The following is a 21,409-nucleotide window of genomic DNA, read 5'->3' as shown; positions in this document are numbered from 1 at the left end:
CATGTTTCCCACTAAAATCTGTTTTCCATCGTGTCCAAATTATTTTGCGCCCCACATACTCAACTCTTGATGCTTCATTAATTCCTGCAGTCTAATACCTGCTGGGCTATATTGGAAATAGTCCCTATACAAACCCAGCCATATATCTTCATCTTGTTTTTTCCTCACAACTTGTCCTCTAATAGCATTTCCTTCCCACATACTCCCACATTGTCATTTTTCAAGTCCTTCTAGACTTTTTTCCCCATACTAGAATTTAAACAGATCAATTCTTGTCCTTTTATAACTGAAGTTTTAAGACTAGCATAAAACTCTATCACATAACCTATCGTTTTTGGCGAAAAGCTCCACTTGTTTCCTCATCATTGTGGCATGCAAAAATGGCTACAGAGCTGAAGACAGCATAGCTGCAGTCAGGAGTTACTGAGCAGGGCCGGGCAGGGGTGAAGAGCTCAAATATTCTGTCACGTTTTCCTTTATGAAAGGAAAAGCGGTGCATGAATCCGTCACTCAGGAAAAACACTTATGCCAAAAAGCCTCAAGAGCTTACTGACAGCTAAGACTCAATAGTTGGATCCAAGCCCTCCAATTGCTCAACTGACTCACTGTCACTGCTTCCACACTGCACTAAGAAACTACTGCACCTTCAATATTAAAATATTTTAAAATGCATCATAAAAACTAAAATTTTACTTTGACAGACTTTGAAACCAAAAGTATATTTAATTTGTTACCTGTGGATTAAAGTAGTGTGCAAAACTTTGGTCCCCACCAGAGAAAATTCTCTTTACACAATAACACTCCTCACTGTCTGCAACAGGAATAGAAAGCATGCAACTGTGAAAATGTGAATTCGGGAAGTTATTAAGACACAGCAATGAACACTGAAGTATAAAAAGGTTCCTTCCTTATGTAACCTCACTGAAGCGGATCTTTGCAATATAACAGTTAAGACCACCTTTAACCAAGGTAAACACTAACAGCTCTAAGTTTTAGCTCTACTGCTAAGAAAGGACCTAACCCAACAGCACAAGTAAGCATCCTACAGCAGAAATAGACTTTAGGGAACAGAGCACAGTGAAAATGAACTGTTTAAAATAAAGTGATTACAGCCCATATTTAGTTTAAATCTCAAGATTTCTAAAATTCTACAGAAGAACAGGAATCCAAGAAGTTAATATGCCAGATGTTGCTTACCTGTGATTATCGGGGATTGAGTACTATAGGGAAGCCAGTTTCCTTTTACTGTGAAAGGACTTTTCCTATTACTGGTTGTTCCTGTACCTAATTGCCCATTACCTCCGAGTCCAAAAGAATAAATTCTTCCAGATGAAGGAACAAATGCAGTAGTGTGCTGCCTAGGACAAACAAAATTCAGTAACAAAAACCTAAGCATTGTGCAGGCCAGCCTAAGAATTGTATTACACAGTATGTTAAATGTCCCATAGTATCAAACACTCCTCTTTTGGCAGAGCACTGCCAGTGGCAATGCTCCATTAGGCAACATTCCATGGAAAAGTTCACAGAACAGAGATGCCAGGTTCTGCCTTGAACCCCTGCTTAGCCACAGTCTGACCTTCAGAGCCTGTTTCTCAACACTGAGAAATCTGAAGCTTCTACCAGACTGGCTGCATCTCCTTCCCCCTCAACTCTAGATGCCCTCTCTCCTATCATGAGCCTGGGATGAACCAGTATTGAGCTTACCTAAACTACTACAAGGCAACAGGTCCACTCAATGTCAACTAAACTACTACAAAGATAAGTTTACATTTACATATTCTCTAACCCAAATAACAAAGTTCCCATCTCTTAAAAAAATGCTATGTTGCCTCCCTCATTTTGTCTTCTTAGAATACAATTCTTCAGACAAGAACATTTTCATGTGTCCTGGGAATTTTTCCAATTTCTTGGGTGCTACTGTAATCTATACTATAAGAACCCGTTAGGAACTGAAGTGCAGTACAGTATTATGGGTATTCAACAAAACGAGTTATGTTTCCAAATTTTACACTTATCCTCAGTTATGCCCATGTACCTCCCCAAACACACTTGTTCTTTAACAGGAAATGAGAAAGTGGAAGCAATAAACAATACCTTCACACTGATTATTCACACTTTCAGTTTAGAAAACCAGAGCCTCTCAAATATAGAACTAAACTTCCTTTAGCTCTTCTATTCAGTGTCTTTAAAATCCCAGCAAGGTCTCTAAATATCTCTCGTTAGAGACCATCTTGTCTTCCCTAACTACAAAGGGTGAGAAAAAAACCACTTCATATTGCAACACCTATGGAGTTTTATACAAAACAAGTTATTTATAAGATTGATAGTGCTAGCACAGAGTAGACCTTACCTGCCACAAGTGATTTGCGTCACAACACTTCCCATAAGTTCAAAAACTTTCCTTGGGTTTATCTCATGGCTGGTAGAGTTATGACCCAACTGACCATAGCCTCCAGCTCCAAATGTAAAAACTCCACCTTCCTAAACAAATAAATTATTTACATTAAATATATCTCAGAACAAGAAACTTAACAGACACAGGCGTTTAATAAATCTCCTTGTCTGATGATTTCGGAATTGTGGGGAAAGGAGAGAAAGTATACATGCACAAGAGAGCCCTGAGACACAGAAGGTTCACAAGTTAATTGCAGTTATGAAAATGTGGCACAGCTATCAAGTATTACCTTATTCATGTTAAATCGCATTCTTGTATTACTATACACAATATTCTATTACACTATTCTATTACACAATAGTCCCACCATTAACTTGTGTCATTAATAGATACTAACCCTCGTTCTTCCTCTTTTCCAGTTTTCTTAAACTACAACAGTATGTAATCTCACACAGTTAAACAAAGTATACTTTGGCTTTTAAACTCTGAACATAAATTTTAAAGCAATTACCAAACAGGACGCTGCCCTCCCCAGGCAGAGTATGCAGAGTATGACTGAGTCACCTTCGTTATTTGAAAGAGTAAGAAACCAGAAAGTTTCAACGCTGTTGTAAGGCAAGTACTTTTTTAAAAGTGTTTTTGATTAATTTAATCAGGAAATTAACCAAAAACTTTAATGAAAGAATGTTACATCAGAAACATTTCCAGAAGTTACACAACAACTTTGAAACTTTACATTTTCAAATGCTTTGAAATTGTAAAGCTGTTTCTTTCAATTCTACTCTGCATCAAACTGGACCTCTGCTGGAAATCATTAAAATGGCAGCATCCACTGAGAAAAACCAACAGCCTCATTCACTGAATCAGGACAACAAACAGTGGCAGGTTTTTCTGAATAATTTCAGAAGGACTTCAGAATGCTTGTGCGTATACACGGTACTGTCTACAAAAGATATAAATCAAGACCACTTGTTCTACAGGCCTATCACACAATGGGAAATGGAGCTATACAAATGGGTGACATAAATAATTTGTAGAAACATTCACAGTAAATTCGGTATCTTCATTGAGTCCATCAGCTTTAAAGCAAGTTTGGAAAAGGGAAAATCATTTAGAATCGAAGTTACAGATTGCCGTTTTCTTTACATTCTTTTACATTCTGTAACTTTCCCTAACTTCACAAAACACACCAATATAAATTTCAGGACTGCAAATTTGCCACATCTTTTTCAGTCAAAGTAGGAAAATTAGGACAAAAAGCAATTGTTTGTGAACAGTCTTTTCCTTCCACTGTAGAAAATTAATAAAGTGACCAGCTTTTCATAGAACCTCACCCTATAATAGTTACTAGCAGATTATGTAAATCTTCAATTTCTTCTATGGGTTTGCCAATAGTACATAAATAGCTGCTGTGCAACAGCAGCAAGAACAGATGAGTGAGAACATGTGAGACGAACAGCCCTGCAGACACCAAGGTCAGTGAAGACGGAGGGGGAAGAGGTGCTCCAGGGGCCTGGGCAGAGATTCCCCTAAGCCCATAGTGAAGACCATGGTGAGACAGGCTGTCCACCTGCAGCCCATGGAGGTTAATGGTGAGACAGGCTGTCCACCTGCAGCCCATGGAGGACCCCACACCAGAGCAGGTGGATGTGCCTGAAGGAGGCTGTGAGTTCCTGGCAGGACTTGTGGCCCCACAGGGGACCTGCACTGGAACAGTCTGTTCCTAAAGGACTGCACCCCGTAGAAAAGGCCTGCACTGGAGAAGGGGACCAGAGTGAGGAGGAAGAAGCAGTAGAGACAACGTCTGATGAACTGAGTGCAACAGCCATTCACTGTCCCCCCTGTGCTGCTGGGTGGGGAGGAGGTAGAGCAGCTGGGAGTGAAGCTGAGCCCAGGAAGAAGGGGGGGTGTTATGGGGGGGGTGGGGTGGGTGTTTTAAGATTTTGTTTTGAGAAATGAGAAACATTACCCTACTCTGACTTGATTGGCAATAAATTAATTTCCCCCAAGTTGAGTAAGTTTTGCCTCTGACAGTAACTGGTGAGTGATCTCCCTGTGCTTTCTTGACCCATGAGCCTGTCGTTACATTTATCTCTCCCCTGTCCAGCTGAGGAGGGCAAGTGATAGAGCAACTTTGGTGGGCACCTGGCATCCAGTCAGCGTCAACCCACCAAAACAGCAAATAGCAATTCACTAAGAAAATTTTAAACCAATACACACACCAATCCCCTCAGCATCCAATTTAAATTCAAAATTAACGTGGTCTGATCAGCGATAACGTGAGAGGCATTACAGTCAGAACACACCTAATCGCTTTAGGATACACTAACGTAAATGTCAGTACCTGCACAACTTTAATAATGCAACATGCACTGTCATATCAAAAAATGCTGGATTTTGTACACTCAATCAAATTTAACAAATATCAAATACAAGAAATCTTCCTGTAGTTTTAAAAGTTTTTTCAAATATTCGTCCATTCTTCCAGTGTTTTCTCAACCTCATCCAATAAGCTTTGAGGAAATTTTACACAGAGTTTTTTTCATTACTTCCTATTCAGGTAGCATTTTCTCCTGAAAATATTCAATAAAATCGAAGCCTAAACATATCTTTAAACATTGTACCTTTGTAAGGGCAGCAGTATGATCTTCTCCACAACATATATGAACAACCTTCTGAGTTCTCAGTGACTTCAGCAGTGTAGGAACATACCTGTCTGAAAAGTTTAATGGAGCAGTTGATCGCTTATTTTGAAAATAAAAATTAGTAAACAGTTTCACTTTTTTATTCTAATTCAGCTCCAGTCAAACAAGCACTTTAAATTTATTAGCATAATGCAAGAACTGCGACTGAGTTTATGTACCTTTGAGAGGTAAAAAAACCAGAGAGACTACTATACGGAAATAGTTTGTAGCAAATAGTCTCATTTTCACTAGCACAGGACCATACGTCAATACATAAATCATGAAATATGGAACAGAACGTTAGACCTGCCATCGGCCACGAGAAAAGAACATGACAGTTGTTTCGAGTTGTTTATGTGCTTCATGTTTTCAAAGTGTTCCTAGAAGTTCATATTGATTGGTCATAGTTCAATATTACTACACATATAGTAGAATGGAACACTGAATAATTAGGAAGCACAACTAACTTCCCTCCATCACCAGAAGAAATCAACTTTGTCATCCAGTTGCACAAAAGCAATTTTTAAAAATATTAATGCTAATGTCTTAAAACGTGTCAGGCGCACGGAGATGCCTGGAAGAAGCCCTATCAAGACTTAAAAAAGGGATTTTACTGAGAAGTGATGCTATATAAAAAAACTGGGGTCATAAATATTTAAAAGAATATGCAGAAGCAACTGAAGTCTCCCATGAAAATTTGGTTTCTGAAAAGGATATGTAATTTTCTTGTTACATGAGTGCGACCAGATTCGAAGCCTTAATTCAGATACCCATTTTAACCACAACACATTTTTCTTATTTTAAATGGTGTTGACAACAACCAACCAGTGAGAAAATTTTAATTCATTAAACTAGCTATAGATTATTCTATACTAAACTGTGTATTACAGGATCCTGATAGCATATACTCTAACTTAACTAGTTAATATCATTAATGATTATCGAACACCCTAGTAGCAGAAATTTTGGAAGTGGTTAGCTGAAAATCGTGAGTGATTACCAAAAATGGCCCGAGAAAGGCAGATACCCACATGGCAGTAAAACAGTGAAGATGCCTTAAATGTGTCTACTAAGGACAACCAAGTAGTTTTGACAGATTACTGGATTTGTCAAGCAATTTCATCTACCTAGAATTCAGTTCAAACTGTAACTACCGCACAGTACCTTAATTCAATCCCATTTAGAAAGTTTAAGTCACAGAAAAATCTAGAACAGGGAAAGAAAACCAGGCAGGCTAGAATTTCAACATAATACTGTCAGAATTTTCACTACAAAACAGCTGAAGAAAAAACCTCTGTCTCCCTTACGCAATCTCACATGACATCAGTACTCTGACAGTTCTCTCTGCTCCTTTTCTAGGAACACCGCTGTCTTTAGATTCACAAGCCAAGACCTTCAGCATGAAATTTTACAGGAGTAACGTTTACTTACCGTTATCATCATTAAGACCCAGCTGCCCAAATTTGTTGCGTCCCCATCCAAAAATGGCTCCAGAAAGAGTTAATACAAAACTATGAGCTCCTCCTGCTGCAATCTGTGCAAAAGGGATTCCCAGCAGAGATTTAATCACATGTGGTGAGTTTTGTTTTTTATACTCATAACCTAAGCCCAGCTGGCCATATTTATTTTGTCCCCAGGAAAACACTTCACTTCCTGGTTAAAGGAGAAAAAAAAAATCAACCAAGAAATACAATCAATATAGTTCAATTCAATAAAGTTTATTTACTGTAAGAAAAGCTAAAAGTTAGACAGTTGCTCTTCAAATATTTTTGAGTTTGAAAATGCATACAAATTACTGACTTATGAAGCTAAGCATTCTCATGTAGTTTGCAGACATTCAACTAAAATATTTAATCAAAGTAAATCACATTCAAAACCCTCAAAACTGCTCTTAACATTTCTGTTTCAACAGTGTTAAGTTGAGTTTGGTTATTACTAAGCAAGGTGCTGTTGCGTTGGGAGTTCCACTACTGTATCTATATTTTTCTGCAGAGATCTTGTTGAAGTTGCAGACTGGACATACAAAAACTTCTAATTTCCAATCACAAGCCTCATTTAAGCTTTCACATGGTAACATACACTTTAAATTTTATGTGAAAATTAAGTATGTCACTTTCAATTGTAAAATATTGTATCAATGATATGATCAATGAAACACAAGTTTATAGTGTCATTTGATTACTTTAAAAAAAAAAAACAAGCATTTTGAAGAACCACAAATCAGAGATCTACTTATGTTAAGATTGCCTCCAAAAGAAAATATTCTACTGAACAACCAATATTTTGCCAAGGTTATCCAACTACCCTGAAGATGAACATCTTATCAGAAACATACTTCGCTTTTGCTGATACAATACGTTTCAAACAGAAGTGTTTCCTATGTCTCTCCTACCTCCACATTTCCAATAACAGTTTTATCAAGATGGAAAACAATGAAACCCATCCCCCAGGGTACAGGTCTCTCAGATTTTATTTATTTAAATAAAAAATAACAGCCAAAAAAACCCAAACCAAACCCAACCAGACAAAAGAAAACCCAAACAAAGCAAACCACCACTTTTAAACAAAACAACTGTCCTAACACCAAAGAAATCCCATGCCAATCATTTAGAATGACATGAACTAATCCACCTGATCAATATCCCATATACAGATCTAAAAATACCACGAAGTCTCCTCTCAAAAATGCCCAATTCAAGTAAGTTTGTCCCATTTTCCTCCACATGTGGGTCTATTTTTAAGGCTGTAACCTTGCTACATTGCAAGTATTTCTGCAGGTTCTCTTACAACCAGGGAAAAAAAGAAAAAAGAAAAAACACCAAAACCACAAACAAACAAAAATAAAACCACCCTACAAAGTGTGTGAAGAACAGAAACATAGAGCTGCAAATCCATGAACTGGCAATAGGACAGCAAAGCTATACTTGAAGCCTGAAACCATTTAAAACACCAAGTGAATTTCAAATTGCAAACTCGTGTTACATTCTTGCATCTTTGACCAATAGAACACAACAGCACAATTCTCATAACTCCCCACATTCTCCTGCTGATTTTAACTCAGGCAAAGGGTTATTTGTAAATCTCTGTCTGCCTGTCCTGAAAACAAAGGAATCTCACTAGGTTATAATGGTAAAGATACCTGGGAATACAGAACAGCACGAGAAAACCACTCATATAATATAAGCCCATGAAAAGTCTCATACAGAATCAAGGCACATATAGTCAGTATAAACTATTGTATTTCAAGAAAAAAAAAATCATTCAGCATACAATTAACACCTCCCTCTCCACAGCTTTAGTTAATAATGTGTGGGTTTAATATAAAGAAACACTGTCAAACTTTACAATCTTTCTGGAATTTTTGTTTTGAGTTACTAAGTTTCCATTAACCTCATTCAGCAGCCACTTTTTCTAACTGGAATGTATTCTACTGGAATACATGCTCATTTCTGGATAGCTATACTAACAAGCCCCAGCAAAATTTTAAAGACAGATGTTTAAACCTTTCAAAAGGTGGGTTATAATGTGACATTACATTTTAACTATGTAAGCACCAACAAAACAGAGGCTTTGCAATAGAAAAGCAGACAAGGAAGTCGCTACCTGCAAGCCTCAGTAACTTGAAATTACAGGTATAATTTCAAATAGTCTAGTCACAAAGCTGCAGGCTAGCAGGATGAAAAAGAAAGGGGACCAAAAAATGAGAGAAACAAAAATGAATTAAAAAGAAAATTACAATGAAGCAAGATGATATAAAGCAAAAAAATATAAGAGAAAGCAGAACACAACATTTGTTTGTACATTTATTTTTTAAATTCAAGCTTCCATCATTAAATTACACTTCTATCAACCTGAAATCCCATTTGTGTTGAGTGGCAATATGTTTAAAAAATTCCTTTTCAAAAAAAGACAAAATAATTGTTGAAACCTTTAGAATTACCTGGTAAGAAATTACACAAAACTGCAGAATAATTTGGCTTACCTTTTGAGAGTGCTAACGAGTGATAATAACCACAGGCAACTTGAACAATTTGGATCTCTGATAAGCTTTTAATATTTCTATTGGGGTAAGAAAACAGAAAGAATTAAGCTACTAGGTCATGGTATGAAATATAAAGTCACGCCAAATGATAATATACAAATGTGAATCCTTTCACTGAAATATGTATTAAACTAATTTCAATACCCTAACTTAAATTAGAAGCTATTTAGTGAAGTCTTTAGTCAAAAAAACTGCTTCTGTTCTAACACCTTCAAGGACAGGTTCTGTCTTATTTTCAAAGTAATAAAGTCAGTGAAAGACCACAATGAAGAATTAGGGAGGTTCATGTGCTAGGAAGGAGATGTCACACAGTTAATGGAGGAAATTAGTACCGGATGCAAGAAGAAAATTATTCTTACTTTCTAGTTTCCAGAATAAAAAAGGTTTTACAGTCTTCTTCGTATCAATTACATATAAAGACTCAATTACTTTATTAAAATTTGAACACTCAATTTTTCACCTCTACCAACATTAATTTCAATCAAAACTTCAGTTTACAGAGCTATTAGGTATTCTGCAATATTATAAGGAAGTTGGAAATACATACAAATGTGCATTAAATCTAGTATGGTTTCCACTTTTAATGAGAACAACAGGAGTTTCTAAAAGGCCTGTGGGCTTTTAAACTGGATACAGAAATAAATAACATTTTTATTAGTTAGTTATATCTTTCCTGTTTATACATGTTACAGATAGCCACGATAAAGTTATAAAATGAATTGTTACTTTTGTGTTTTTCCTAAGTAAAAAAGAATATCAGAAAAGAAAACCTGCAGCTTGCAAACATACACACTTACTGCTATAGGCAGTTCTATTGATTTCAGTGAACCTATTAATCGCATTTAAAATGTGGACTTCAGCTAGCTGGAATGCTTACAGCATTCTGAACACAAGCAAGTGAATCTGGCTAACATTCATTTTTATAACTAGAAGGCATATTATTTGATCATGCCTAAAAAACCTCCAGGCAAAAACTGAAGTACAAAGATCAGATAGCAAACATACCTTCCTCAAACGTACTCCCACAACGGGCTTTGGAAGTTTAACATTCTACTTCTCCTTAATTTCTCTTGAATGGCAGTTATCAATCCCCATTTACATTCTTAAAATACCCATCCTACTTTTCCAACATAACTCTCATTCTTAGTAGATGACTATTAAAAAAAGGAAAAACCAACCAAGCAAACCCATAACACATTTCTCCCATAAGCTGACTTCCTGAGAAAGCAAGCCATTTACAGCATGCAAGTGCCATAGCTAAAACACACTTTCTAACGTGCATGTTTTAATTATAACAGCAGAATAGCTTAACCAATGTGATTTAACAAAATTTAAAGGGAAAAAAAACACCCTTATTATATACTAATTGTTTTTAACCTGGGCACTCTGATGCATTCCTCTGTTCCTGGCAAGCCAAGCTGTCCATCAGTAGCTAGACCCCAAGCATATACCTGACCCTTGTCATTTAATGCAAGTGTGTGGGCTTCTCCACATGATACAGCTACAATATTTTGGGCATCCAGTGCACCAACATGCTCTATAAAACAAACAAACAAAAACCAAGAAATTAGTTTTTTAAAAGCTACTAACAAGCTAGCGTTGTTCAAAACAGTTATACTCAGTACCAAGATATCAATTGAAATGACACAGAAGTAAGCCCAGAAGTCTGCCCAAACATCCTTTCTTTAAAATTGTAAGCATGCTATTTTAGGAGAAGTAAGTTAAATTTGACACCCCAAAGTAACCAAACAACAACTGTATCTGGAGCAATATATACAGGCTTGATCATTATGTTCCTTCTAATCTCGCCATCTGAAAATGAGTGCAGAAACTCAATTAACATTAAGGTCAAATAGATCATTGTCAAATGACTACACGTGTAGACATTATGTAAGAGGAAAACATTCCACCCATGCAAGTTAAATTCACCTATTCATTATTAACAAAAAAGCCTGCAAAACAAGGCAGGGCAAATTAAAGCTACTGATTTTGCAATGAGCTAGACAATGTCCTCTTTATAATGCAAAATACTGTAGAAACAGATCCTAAAGAGTAATTTTTCTAGATACACAGTGCATGCCTCTGAAAAGCAAGCACTAAAACGTACGTGATTTTCCTTCCAGTAGCCTGCATCAATACCTTTAAATACATTTGGAAAAACTCAAAGTTTGCTTTTGTGCTTATGACTTGTGATCAGACGTCTGACATTTTCATTTCAGCAACAGTAATGTGGAGAAATATCATTGGGGCCTGTCATGAAGGCTGAAGTTTTCAACGCTCCTATTAAATAAGAGCCTGCTTGGACATCTTATGCCCAGTTTTCAAACACATAAGTTTGATTCCTGCCTAAGGACAGCACACCACCGAAAAAGCCTCCGTATCATCAATGGAACATGCACTGTAAACACAGCCTAGCACAGCCTAAGTCAAATTCAAAACAGTAGCTAAGAGTATCCGCAACATGACAGGCACTCAGTTTCCAGAATAAGGTAACACAGGCAGCAGACGTAAATTCTTTTTTTTAAACAGCTGGTCTGATTACAGAGGTTACCACCCCAGTTCAGCCCATCACAGCCTCCACAGCTCTGCCAGTGGAAGAGGTCATGTAGGCACCCTCCAGTTCAGGCAACAGCATGCAGATTAGCTCAGGCTATCTTCACCAGCTGCTAAACTACCCAGGCTGACTTTGCCTAATATGGATTAAGGAACATTCACACAATCCCTACGGCAAGCAGAGCTCTATGGGGAGGAAAGAGGGAAGGCACAGCTAAATAATGCCACTGGTAACACTGAGGCGGCAAAGACATGCAGTCAGCAACAAAATTATCTTCACTTAGCAGAACTACATTCAAAACAGAACTTCCACCCATTTGTAAAGATACTAAGCCTCTTCAGACTGCGCGAGTAAAGTTACCTCAAAGCACTGACTTCACATTAGAACATTCAACAGTGTTGTCAGTAACCTCTACATGAAAGAAGAATGAGCGAGGAGGGCATTACAATCCTCATGACTGCTGCGTCCGAGCACTTTAAAAAAGTTTATAGTAGGTATTTGTCCATAACATATGAAAGCTCACACAAGGCTGTTTAAAAAAAAACTTGAGTCAGCTATTTTTATTGTACCTTTTAGATTTAAAAGGTAATTCAGCATCATTTCCAACGTGGATAACAAGCATTCATAGTAAGTTTGACAAGCTGAGTTTCTATTCATGTTCATGAAGCAGATGTTTGCATAGGATTCAAGTTTAAAATCAGGATTCCATTTTAATATCCATTTACTGTTTCCCCAACAGAAGTCCAAATTACTTTCTAAAGTTACATATCAGCTACACAAAATGAATCTTTACTAAAATCTTTACTTGACACCAAATCCAAAACTCTGAATAAAGGAGAACTAAAATAGCTGCATAACGCCTTGTTTTTATTTTAAATATTTTTATCAATTATTGTGCCAAGTAACTTGTAAAATTGCTACAGCACTGACTAGAATAAACTCTTGCTAAGCCTTTCCAGTCTGCTTACGTTATGCTCTACGTACTGTCAGAAGCCCTGTTCCATATCTCTCAGTAGCACGCAGATATGACTCACATGCACAGCTCTGAAGGGAGCCCATGTGCACACTCCTCTGCAGTCCCTGCAAGATGTTTACCCACTTCCGCTAGGAAACTGTACTAGCAGGAAGCAGAAACACGCATATAACATAGATAGGAAGAAAAAAAAGCCCAAATAAGTTTTACATTGCATCCTCTAGGCTTTTCCAAATACTCTTCCTGTAGCACTGCACATGCTGAAAAGTCTTTATCAAAAGCTTTATTTTTAGTTCTTTAAAAAAAAAAGGAAAATTAAGAACACTGCATTCATCGGACCTGCTCTATGTCACATTCTAGACGATTAAAAACACACAGTATGTTTCTCAGCTATGGTACGCCAAACATTCCTTTCTACCATATTCCAGTAGCCAACCCCATACATATAGTACAATGCTAACCCACATATTGAAGCAGGCCACCTCCCCTTGAGATGAAAAACAGCCACTGAGTCTCCCGCACCCTCAGGTAAACTGATTCCACGCTGGAAATAAAAAATAGTGGCACTGTCCAGCTGCGTGGCAGGCAAAAATATGGGGAAACAGCCACGTTTCACAGTTGGCTGTTTGCAACTGTCACAAGATGCAATCCAAGCAAAACAACGCTTTTCAAGCTAAAAATACACCCACTCGTGGAAGAACTACTGTGTGTACAATTCAGCACATGCACAGACACTGGCAGTCTTCGGTTTAACGTAGCATAATGAAACAAAAAATACAAGCACAACCACACATACTGTCCACAATTAATTACTTCTAAACTTACCGGGTCTTTTCCTGGCTTTTTCATGCCCTAGTTGTCCTAGATCATTGCATCCACATGTATAAACAGTCCCGTCATCCAGGACAAAAACAGTATGTCTCAGTCCACATCCTACATCTCTGACCCTTTTATTTAAGAAAAAGTCACTTTTTCTGGGTTCTAAAACAATCTCTTCATCAATTCCACCCAATCCAAGCTGTCCAAAAGATGCATTTCCCCAGCACAACATGTTTATGCCTTTCTTGATCACAGAGATCTTCCAACTTCACTTTTCCAGAATATCCCTTCTGCGTAGCTGTACAAAAAAAAAGGTACAGTTTTTCAGTATTGTGCTTAATGTTTATTTTACCTTCTATAATGAACATAATCTGCAAGTTCACTTTCTATATACCAATATATGGAAAGACTTAACAGTTTTTAAGAGTGTCATTTACTTTCTTGGACAGTATTTACATTAACTCTGCAGTAAAATGCTTTCCTTCCCATTTCAGATACAGCTTTTAAGATGTGCAGGTCTTTGGTTTTATAAAACTTTGTTTAAAAAATTTGAAATATCATTCTTTGTAAAAATTCTCTAATCCCTAATGTAGAGCTATACAAATGGCAGTCACAACCAATTCTAGCCAGTGGAAAGGACCTCAAACACCTTTAAAGGAGACAGTACAAGCTAGTTTCTCTACACAAGGAGCTGCATGACTCCGGAAAGTGCTGTGTCTGGCCTCAAGATCATCCCCAAAACCAACACCTGACTCATAGCTTGGAAAAAATTGGTCAGGTCTGATCAATCCAGTTATGTAACGCAAAGAATAATATGATGTGTCAATCATTTCATTTCAACAACTATGAGTCAACTGAACTTAAAATTGAAAAGAAAATAAATAGCTGAAGCTCAAGTCCCTGATCTTGCACTGCAATAAACAACGGCTACAGCTTCATAGTTACTGTGCAGTAACAGGAGGCCACGTGTACAAACTCCCCCATGCAAACCCCCATCGTTCATGCCTAAATTGCAATTACCAGTATTTGTGCTGACAGACTCTGTACCTGTTTGGAAAGGATACAAAGCTACACTTATCCTTCATTTTCAGTATCGCAGATGAAGAATTTAGGACAACTTTTTCACTATACTACTCTTCCGTGCCAGTAAGTTTCTCCATATTTTCAGAGCAATTTAAAAATCAATGCAATACAGTGTAAAATTGCTATAAATTTTCATCTGTGACCATTATTTGGAAGACAGCATGAATAATGAAATGCTGAATACAATGCACTACAAATGCATTCAGTCTTACATTCTGCGGGGTCATAACATGTATAAACTGCCTAAATATAAAACCGCTCAGAGAAGCGAGCCATCAGTTAGCACCCAAGCGTTACATAAACCAAACAAGGGCAGAATTCTTGCCAGCACAACAGGATGAACTATTTTCCTCTGCAAAAGTCAAAATGCAGTAAACAAGGTACTTATTTTCGTGATCTCATAAAACAAAAAAAACCGAAAGAGCCAAACAGCTTAAAATACATTGCATTCTGTTTACCTACTGCAGGAGATGATGCATGATCAAGTACCTCCCCAGCTATCGCTAGCTATACCCTACCACATTCAGAAGGGGACATCAAAATGAAGACTCCTTCGGTTACGACATAGCTATACAAGAGCAAGTTTCACACATCTGTAGCAGTGACTGCAATGCAAGCTTCAACCTGCAACACAAGAAGTTAGAAGAGATATGATTATAGTGCTTCAAGATTTCTGTAGGTGAGATTTATCTCTCCTCTAGTGGGGCAAAAAAGGTAAAAGTTCTTTCCGTTAAAAGATATGCATTTCTGTAGAAGGTGGGGGTTTTGGTTTGTTTTTTTCTTTTAAGAGTCAGTAGCCAAAGACGTTTTGTACTTTGATCTCAACTCACGGCAGTTATTTTGTCCCTGTATGTAGTCACGAAAGGCAACTCACGTTGCCAGCGGCTGGGTACTACCGTGCGTGACGTAAAAAGCCGCCCAGTGCCGACACCAGGCACAGAACGGGAGGGAAACCACCCAACTCATTTTCCACTGGCAAAGAACGAGTAACGGTGCTGGAGGACACGTCCGGATGCTCCCCGCGGGCCGGGGCGGGCCGCGCGATCGCACCGTGCGCGGTGCTCTGAAGCCGCCCCGGCGGCCCCCGGGGCTGCACCACAGGGCTCCGGCCGCCCCCCGGGGCGGGACACTGCCCGCCTGCCTGCCCTCCTCCCCTCCCCGGCACGCCGCCGACGGCGGCCGGCAGCCTGCGGCAGGGCCCTCACGGCTCCCCTACCCCGAGCCCGGCTGCCCCGAGCCCAGCTGCCTCGGGCGGCCCCGGCGGAGGAGCGGGAGCCGGTGGCCGGAGCGGAGCCTCCGCCCGTTCGGACGGGGCGGCGCCAGGCGCCGAGGTCCCCCCTCAGCACGCCCCCGGGCCGTTAAGGGGCGCCACCCGTAACGGCCCTAACGGTCCTCACCGCCCCGGGGCCGAAGGGCGGCCCCGTCCGCTTTCCCGTCCGCCCCGCGGGGCGGCAGGGCGGCAGCGCCCGGGGCCGCAGGGGTCCGGCCCGGCGGAACTCACCGGCGGCGAGGCGCTGCGCTGCTGCGCTCCCCGGGAGGCCGCGCCCAAAGCCCGCCGCAGGCACCCACCGGCAGGGCGTGAGCGGCCCCAGCGCGGAGCCGTGACAGGGCCCGGCCGTCCCTCCTGCGCAGGCGCCAGCTCGGCGGGCGGGTGGGGCCGCGGTGCTCCCGGTTTCACCGCCCGCCTCCCCTCCCCGGCCTCGTGGTCGGGGGCGGTGACGAGGCGTGACGTCATCCCTGACCTCAGCGGGCGGCGGCAGGGCGGGAGCGCTGCCCGCGCCCTGAGCGAGGCCAGGACGGAGGGAGGGAGGGAGGCAGGGTACGGGCGAGGGAGCGTCTGCCCTCCGTCCCTCTGCCGGGCTGTGAACAGGCTGAGCCAGAAGTTGACGACAAATAAATTTAGGAGAATGACGGTGAAGTGACGAATGCTGGAGCGATGCCTTCGCCCGCCCGACGCGCCTGGAGGACGACACTGGAGAAGAGCAGGGCTGGGTGCGGGAGGGTGCTGCTGGCTCGGTGCTCGCGGCGGGGCGGGGACGGCAGCCGTACGTGTTCGCGGTGTGCGAACAAGCCACCGCAAAAAAAACCCACAGCAGCTTTAAAACATACCATTATTGTATTACATCACTATTTTAAAATCAAGAATGAAAAACCCTAAGCGTGTTCTGGGGCAAATCACTCTCTACATTTGCTGGGAAGCTTCTTGATGGCCCATTTCTCCTTCCTTGCAGAGTGGTTAAGGGACTTGGCTGCATGTTGCTATTCCTTATCCGTGATCTACGGAGACCTGCAGAAGCCTCTGCTTGATCTCTGAGGGCACGAAAAGAATGAGATCAGTGAGCGGGAAGGAACTGGATCCGCCAGGGAGAAGCAGGAACAAACTGTTCCTCATACTCCAATTACCTGTCATTCAATTCTGACACAAGGGACGCCTTCCGCGAGGGGTGACCTGCGGCAGCGTGAGGCAGCGGCGCTCCCGCCAGCCCTGCCACCGGGCCTCCCGCTTCAGGGAGAGGGGTGCGCTGGGGCTGTTTGCCGTAGCCCTCCGGCAGAAGGGAATGCAGTTCTCTGAATTCTGCATTCCGGTTATAAACGTTTCCCAGTGGCAGAGCATGAACACGTCAAAACGGTGGTTATTTAAGTGGACTCGGTTGGGAATCCAAACGCGGTTTCCTTATTTAGCGGCCTCTCTATAGCAGTTCTGCAACCCACCTTTATGTAGGTCAGGCAGTAAAAAAGGCCAGGACCACACATACTTCACAGCAAGAGATTTTGCAAACTATGGGTAAGAAAGGTTCTGTGTTCGGGGTCATTTTGCCCTGTAATGGAAAGTATTTAAAAAAAAAAAAAAACAAGTGGGATGTCTTGGTCCAACCATTAAACACTCCTTTGTGTATCTAAATATTTAGGTAAGATTCTACAGGACTTCTCGGGATTTGTGGTTGCAAATTTATCAGTAGAGATCCAAACCAGAAATATCAAATTAACACATAGAGAAAATGAGACAGCTGCAGAGCTGACAAAGGCTAAATGATGCAGCACTTTTCAGGGTAGCAAATACACAGGTTTGTTATTTAGAGGAGAGATGTGAGTGATTTGCCTTTTTCCATTCCGCATGTACGAAGGGAAGGTTAGCAGTAGCTGGTACGTGTCGCAAATGGAGGAAAACATTTCCTTCATCATCTTCTAAGCTTCCTTCTCTTATTTATAAGACCACCAGAGTAGTAACTGCGAATAAATACACTGTGAAGTAGATTTTAAATATTGCCATTCATTGTGCAATGTGTCCACTGACCAGCATGTGGGGATATGTCCATGTACTTGGGAGGAACATTAGGTGCCCAGTACAATTGTTGCATAGAAAAGTATTTTGGTATAACTGGCCTAACACATTAAATGAAAAATATATAAAGCATGAAACAACATACAATATTGCACAAATCTCAACTTCCTTGTGTAACAGACACAGCTATTCTATTTAAAAGAATTACTTTAGTCCTAAAATCAGATTACTGTAAGTTAAATTATTCAAATGTGTCTTCAAACAAAGTATAAGCCATATTTTTTAGCTACCTATCTTAGTAAATTTGCTTTTCTGTGCCAGAGAAGCCATATCCTGCCTGTCTTAACGCCTTGAGAAAGCCGCTTCCTTCACGGGGCTAAAGGTAGACAGGCAGTGGGGGGAAGGGAGTACCTACTCTGGTGCCACATCACTGCGTGGACTCCCGGCCGCTCAGGACAGCCAATTCTGCACCCACCGGCATCAAATCTGCCGAAACGTGGTTCTGTGGTTGTAGTGGTCGAGAACCGCGGGTGAGCATGCTTGCACCTCAAAACTCCCTGCATCCATTCTAGTACTTGCAGAAAACACCAGTGTTTTGCAGTGATGGAAAATTCAGTGAAAACAAGAAATGTAAATCTGGTCAACGTCTGGGAACTGATTTATTCCTTCTAAGTGCCTCAGCACAGAGGGTTTCCTATTACAATTGCACAGCCTTCTTATTGATGGTCACAACAAGCAGGAAACTATTTTCAGTGTCCCTGCCATTATTAAAATAGCAAAGCTTGGCTTCTGCCTGGTGATTGCTGTCAGCACAATTGTGTTTTTTAAATTGTACCGCAGTTAATCACCCGTTCAGATAATACAGAAATGAAAAAAATCACATACAATGTTAACTAACGCATACTTTATGCTTTATTACTGGAAAACATCCTTCAGTAAATATACGTGTTTTTGAAGGCTATACTGTTACGGCACAAAACCTTCTGTATAGCTAATAACAGGGATGGGCTCTGTTCTCTGCCTCTATTTTCTCCTGGCAACAGTCAGTACATACTCTATAAACATTAATTCCTCATTTCAAACCCCTTTGTTTTATACTTTGATGTGTCACAGTCTATGGAAGATAGAAATGGGTGTCCAGAACAGCTGATAACATGAAATTAGAGATGTCAGCATTTTGCTGTGAGAAATTACTAACCTTTGTGTGAAGCCTTTGTGTAGAATATTCTTGATTAAGACAAAGGAAAGGCTTTAGAATGCAAATAGCCTTATAAACAAGGTATGGCCAGACCCTTTTATGCCATTTCGGTTTTATATTTTATCCTTGTATTCTTCACAGTATCAATATTTGGATGTTAGTAATTAAGGAACGTGCCTATGTAGACAGACAGACATAACTCACACGTACACACAGAGTACACGTTTTATATGCTCTGTGACTTTATAGCTGAGCGTGTTTTAGTTCTCTGTCTGCCCCCCTGCTCACTGTAATGATTCTGGTTAGCTCAAATGCAAATGTGCCTACCAGTAGGACCAATTAATTATTCACTGATGGCAATATGGTGAAAAAAAATGACCAGATTTTGACCTGTTTGTGAAGGTAAATCACTGTATAAATACTAAATCTAGAATATCACAAGTTTTGCGTCTAATTCGAGGCACCTAATTAAGGGAGTTGCTTAAGGATAAGCTGAGGAGTCATACCTTCAAATAAGACAAGCAAGAACAAAACCCTGCAACACCACATTCCCCTCATCCTCTCAGGACACAAAATACAGCTGAAATAGCCAAAAGAATGCAATTCATAGAATGACAGATGTGAAAAAAAAAAAACCTGAAAAGCAATGAAGGACACCAATGAATCCTGGACAGGAAGACTACAATGAAGGCAACAAGCTGACCTTTGCATTAGGTATGAAGCTCTCGTCCTCGCAGACTCTTGCGTGGATCCGATATCCCCAAGCCCACACAAATTGCAGCTGGCACTCGGAACGACTATCCCGTATTGTGGCAGTATGGCAGAAGCCATGAAATTGCCCAGGCACCTTCAGATTGGGGATGAAGATGCTGAACATTTTCGCACATCCCACACAGAGGGCTGGGAGTGCAGCCCCTTCCCACACGTGGCACGTTCTCTTCCTATTGCAATGATGTTCCACACTATTAAATGAATATTTCTGTTATAAATAGATCGGCAGGCCAGGTGCTAACCAAATCAGGAAATTTCCGTGTAATCTTTTGGGTTTTTTGGTTTAAGTGTTGGGTGCTGAGACACCAGTTCCCATGTCATTAAATGGGGCTTTTAGTCAGGCCGAAATTGATCTTTGATTTTTAAGGTGCAATCCCACACCTTAGGGTGTAGGAATACAAGATCAATAATTGAGCCAGTTCTGCCCTGCAGGGACCAATTTGAGAACATGCTGAACCTCAGCTTATAAAATAGCAGCTCCAAGCGGTGCCACATGCTGCTGGTTCTGACATGACACTGTGTCTTTGCATGGCAGGATGATGAAGCACCCTAAAATTAGCCTTCTTACTATTTCGTAAAGAGCAGGCAGAAAGGTAGCAGACTGCACTGAGGAGAACAAAGAGGCACAGGAGAGGACCAGAGCTGAGGCTCACACACAGGCTGTCACAACGCTTCATGGTGAGCACTCTTGGCTTCTTTGCAAATTTCCATGTTGGATTGTTTAGCGTCATTTCTTATCCCAAGCACAGAGTGACCTGATTGTGAAAGACGAAAGGTGCTCGTGTAAACAGAGGTGGGGTGGAGGGATCTGTTCTCTCAGGGGGCTTGGGAGGCAGCACAGGGGAAAACTAACTGTGAAAAAGACACGGATAGTCTCTTTTCTTAGAGGTGTGGTGGGAGCTGGCATTTAATGAACAGAATTAAGTTTGTTGTTAATGGAACAGAACTGGGAATGGAAGAAAAAGTAGTGCTGGTACAGAAACCAGAAATATCACGATAAAGCCCCCTCTCTGTTGAGCCAGGCTGAATTTTTTCCTGATATTCAGCTCTTTCTCTGCCCCATTTCTTGGGTGATAAAGTCCTTGGCTTTATAAGGAGTAAGATTTGAGAGAAAAAACTTCCAGGTAGTAAGAAGATAGGCATGGATGTGTTTGGGTATGGGAAATAGTGAATGAAAAGCTCCTAGACCAGACTAATACTTGCAGATGAGGAGAAAAAAGAAATTGAATATCAGAGGGCACAACAGACATGACATGAAATGGATGTTAGGGCTGATTGCTAGGAGAGAAGATGACACTGCATGTGTCTCTAGGAAGCAGAGGACTCTGCCATCAGCTAGGTGTAATAGCCTGTGGCCCTGTGCCTAAACAATTGTCAGGACATGCTGTTTTCACTATTCCTATGGTGGGACTCTGCGAAGAATAGCTGGGAAGAAGATAATAACTCTGAGGCATAGGCTGTGATCAGTATGTTCAAACTACATCCAGCTCTTTCTGCCATTAGTTATCACTCAAAAATATGTGACTATTTTGCAACAAAGGTATTTCTGTTTAGTAAAGATGTTTGGACAGTACTCTGCAGCTCTTGTGATTTAATTCAGGAAAAGA

At 40.7% G+C, this 21,409-nt stretch overlaps 1 protein-coding gene across 3 annotated transcripts in view; it reads right to left on the bottom strand.

Moving 5' to 3' along the window:
• The window catches only part of HERC4 (HECT and RLD domain containing E3 ubiquitin protein ligase 4), a 35,816-nt gene extending 19,558 nt beyond the window's left edge, over positions 1–16,258 (bottom strand). For 2 of the 3 annotated variants that reach the window (XM_075109837.1, XM_075109839.1), the window contains exons 1-10: positions 16,052–16,258; positions 15,009–15,174; positions 13,474–13,765; positions 10,499–10,658; positions 9,062–9,138; positions 6,511–6,732; positions 5,020–5,111; positions 2,351–2,481; positions 1,198–1,358; positions 735–811 (exon numbers count right to left, since the gene is read on the bottom strand). In XM_075109837.1, the coding sequence (XP_074965938.1) occupies positions 735–811; positions 1,198–1,358; positions 2,351–2,481; positions 5,020–5,111; positions 6,511–6,732; positions 9,062–9,138; positions 10,499–10,658; positions 13,474–13,699 (1,146 nt within the window). In that variant the 5' untranslated portion in view covers positions 13,700–13,765; positions 15,009–15,174; positions 16,052–16,258. Of the gene's footprint in view, positions 1–734; positions 812–1,197; positions 1,359–2,350; positions 2,482–5,019; positions 5,112–6,510; positions 6,733–9,061; positions 9,139–10,498; positions 10,659–13,473; positions 13,766–15,008; positions 15,175–15,766; positions 15,857–16,051 lie in introns of those variants that run through there. The other variant, XM_075109838.1, reaches the window with a different exon arrangement.
• Positions 16,259–21,409: the final 5,151 nt, after the last annotated feature.

The sequence above is a fragment of the Phalacrocorax aristotelis genome, chromosome 14 (assembly GCF_949628215.1).
Source record: "Phalacrocorax aristotelis chromosome 14, bGulAri2.1, whole genome shotgun sequence".
Lineage (NCBI taxonomy): Eukaryota > Metazoa > Chordata > Aves > Suliformes > Phalacrocoracidae > Phalacrocorax > Phalacrocorax aristotelis.
The sequence above is the reverse complement of the archived record's forward strand: the minus strand, read 5'-3'. Positions and strand labels throughout refer to the sequence as shown.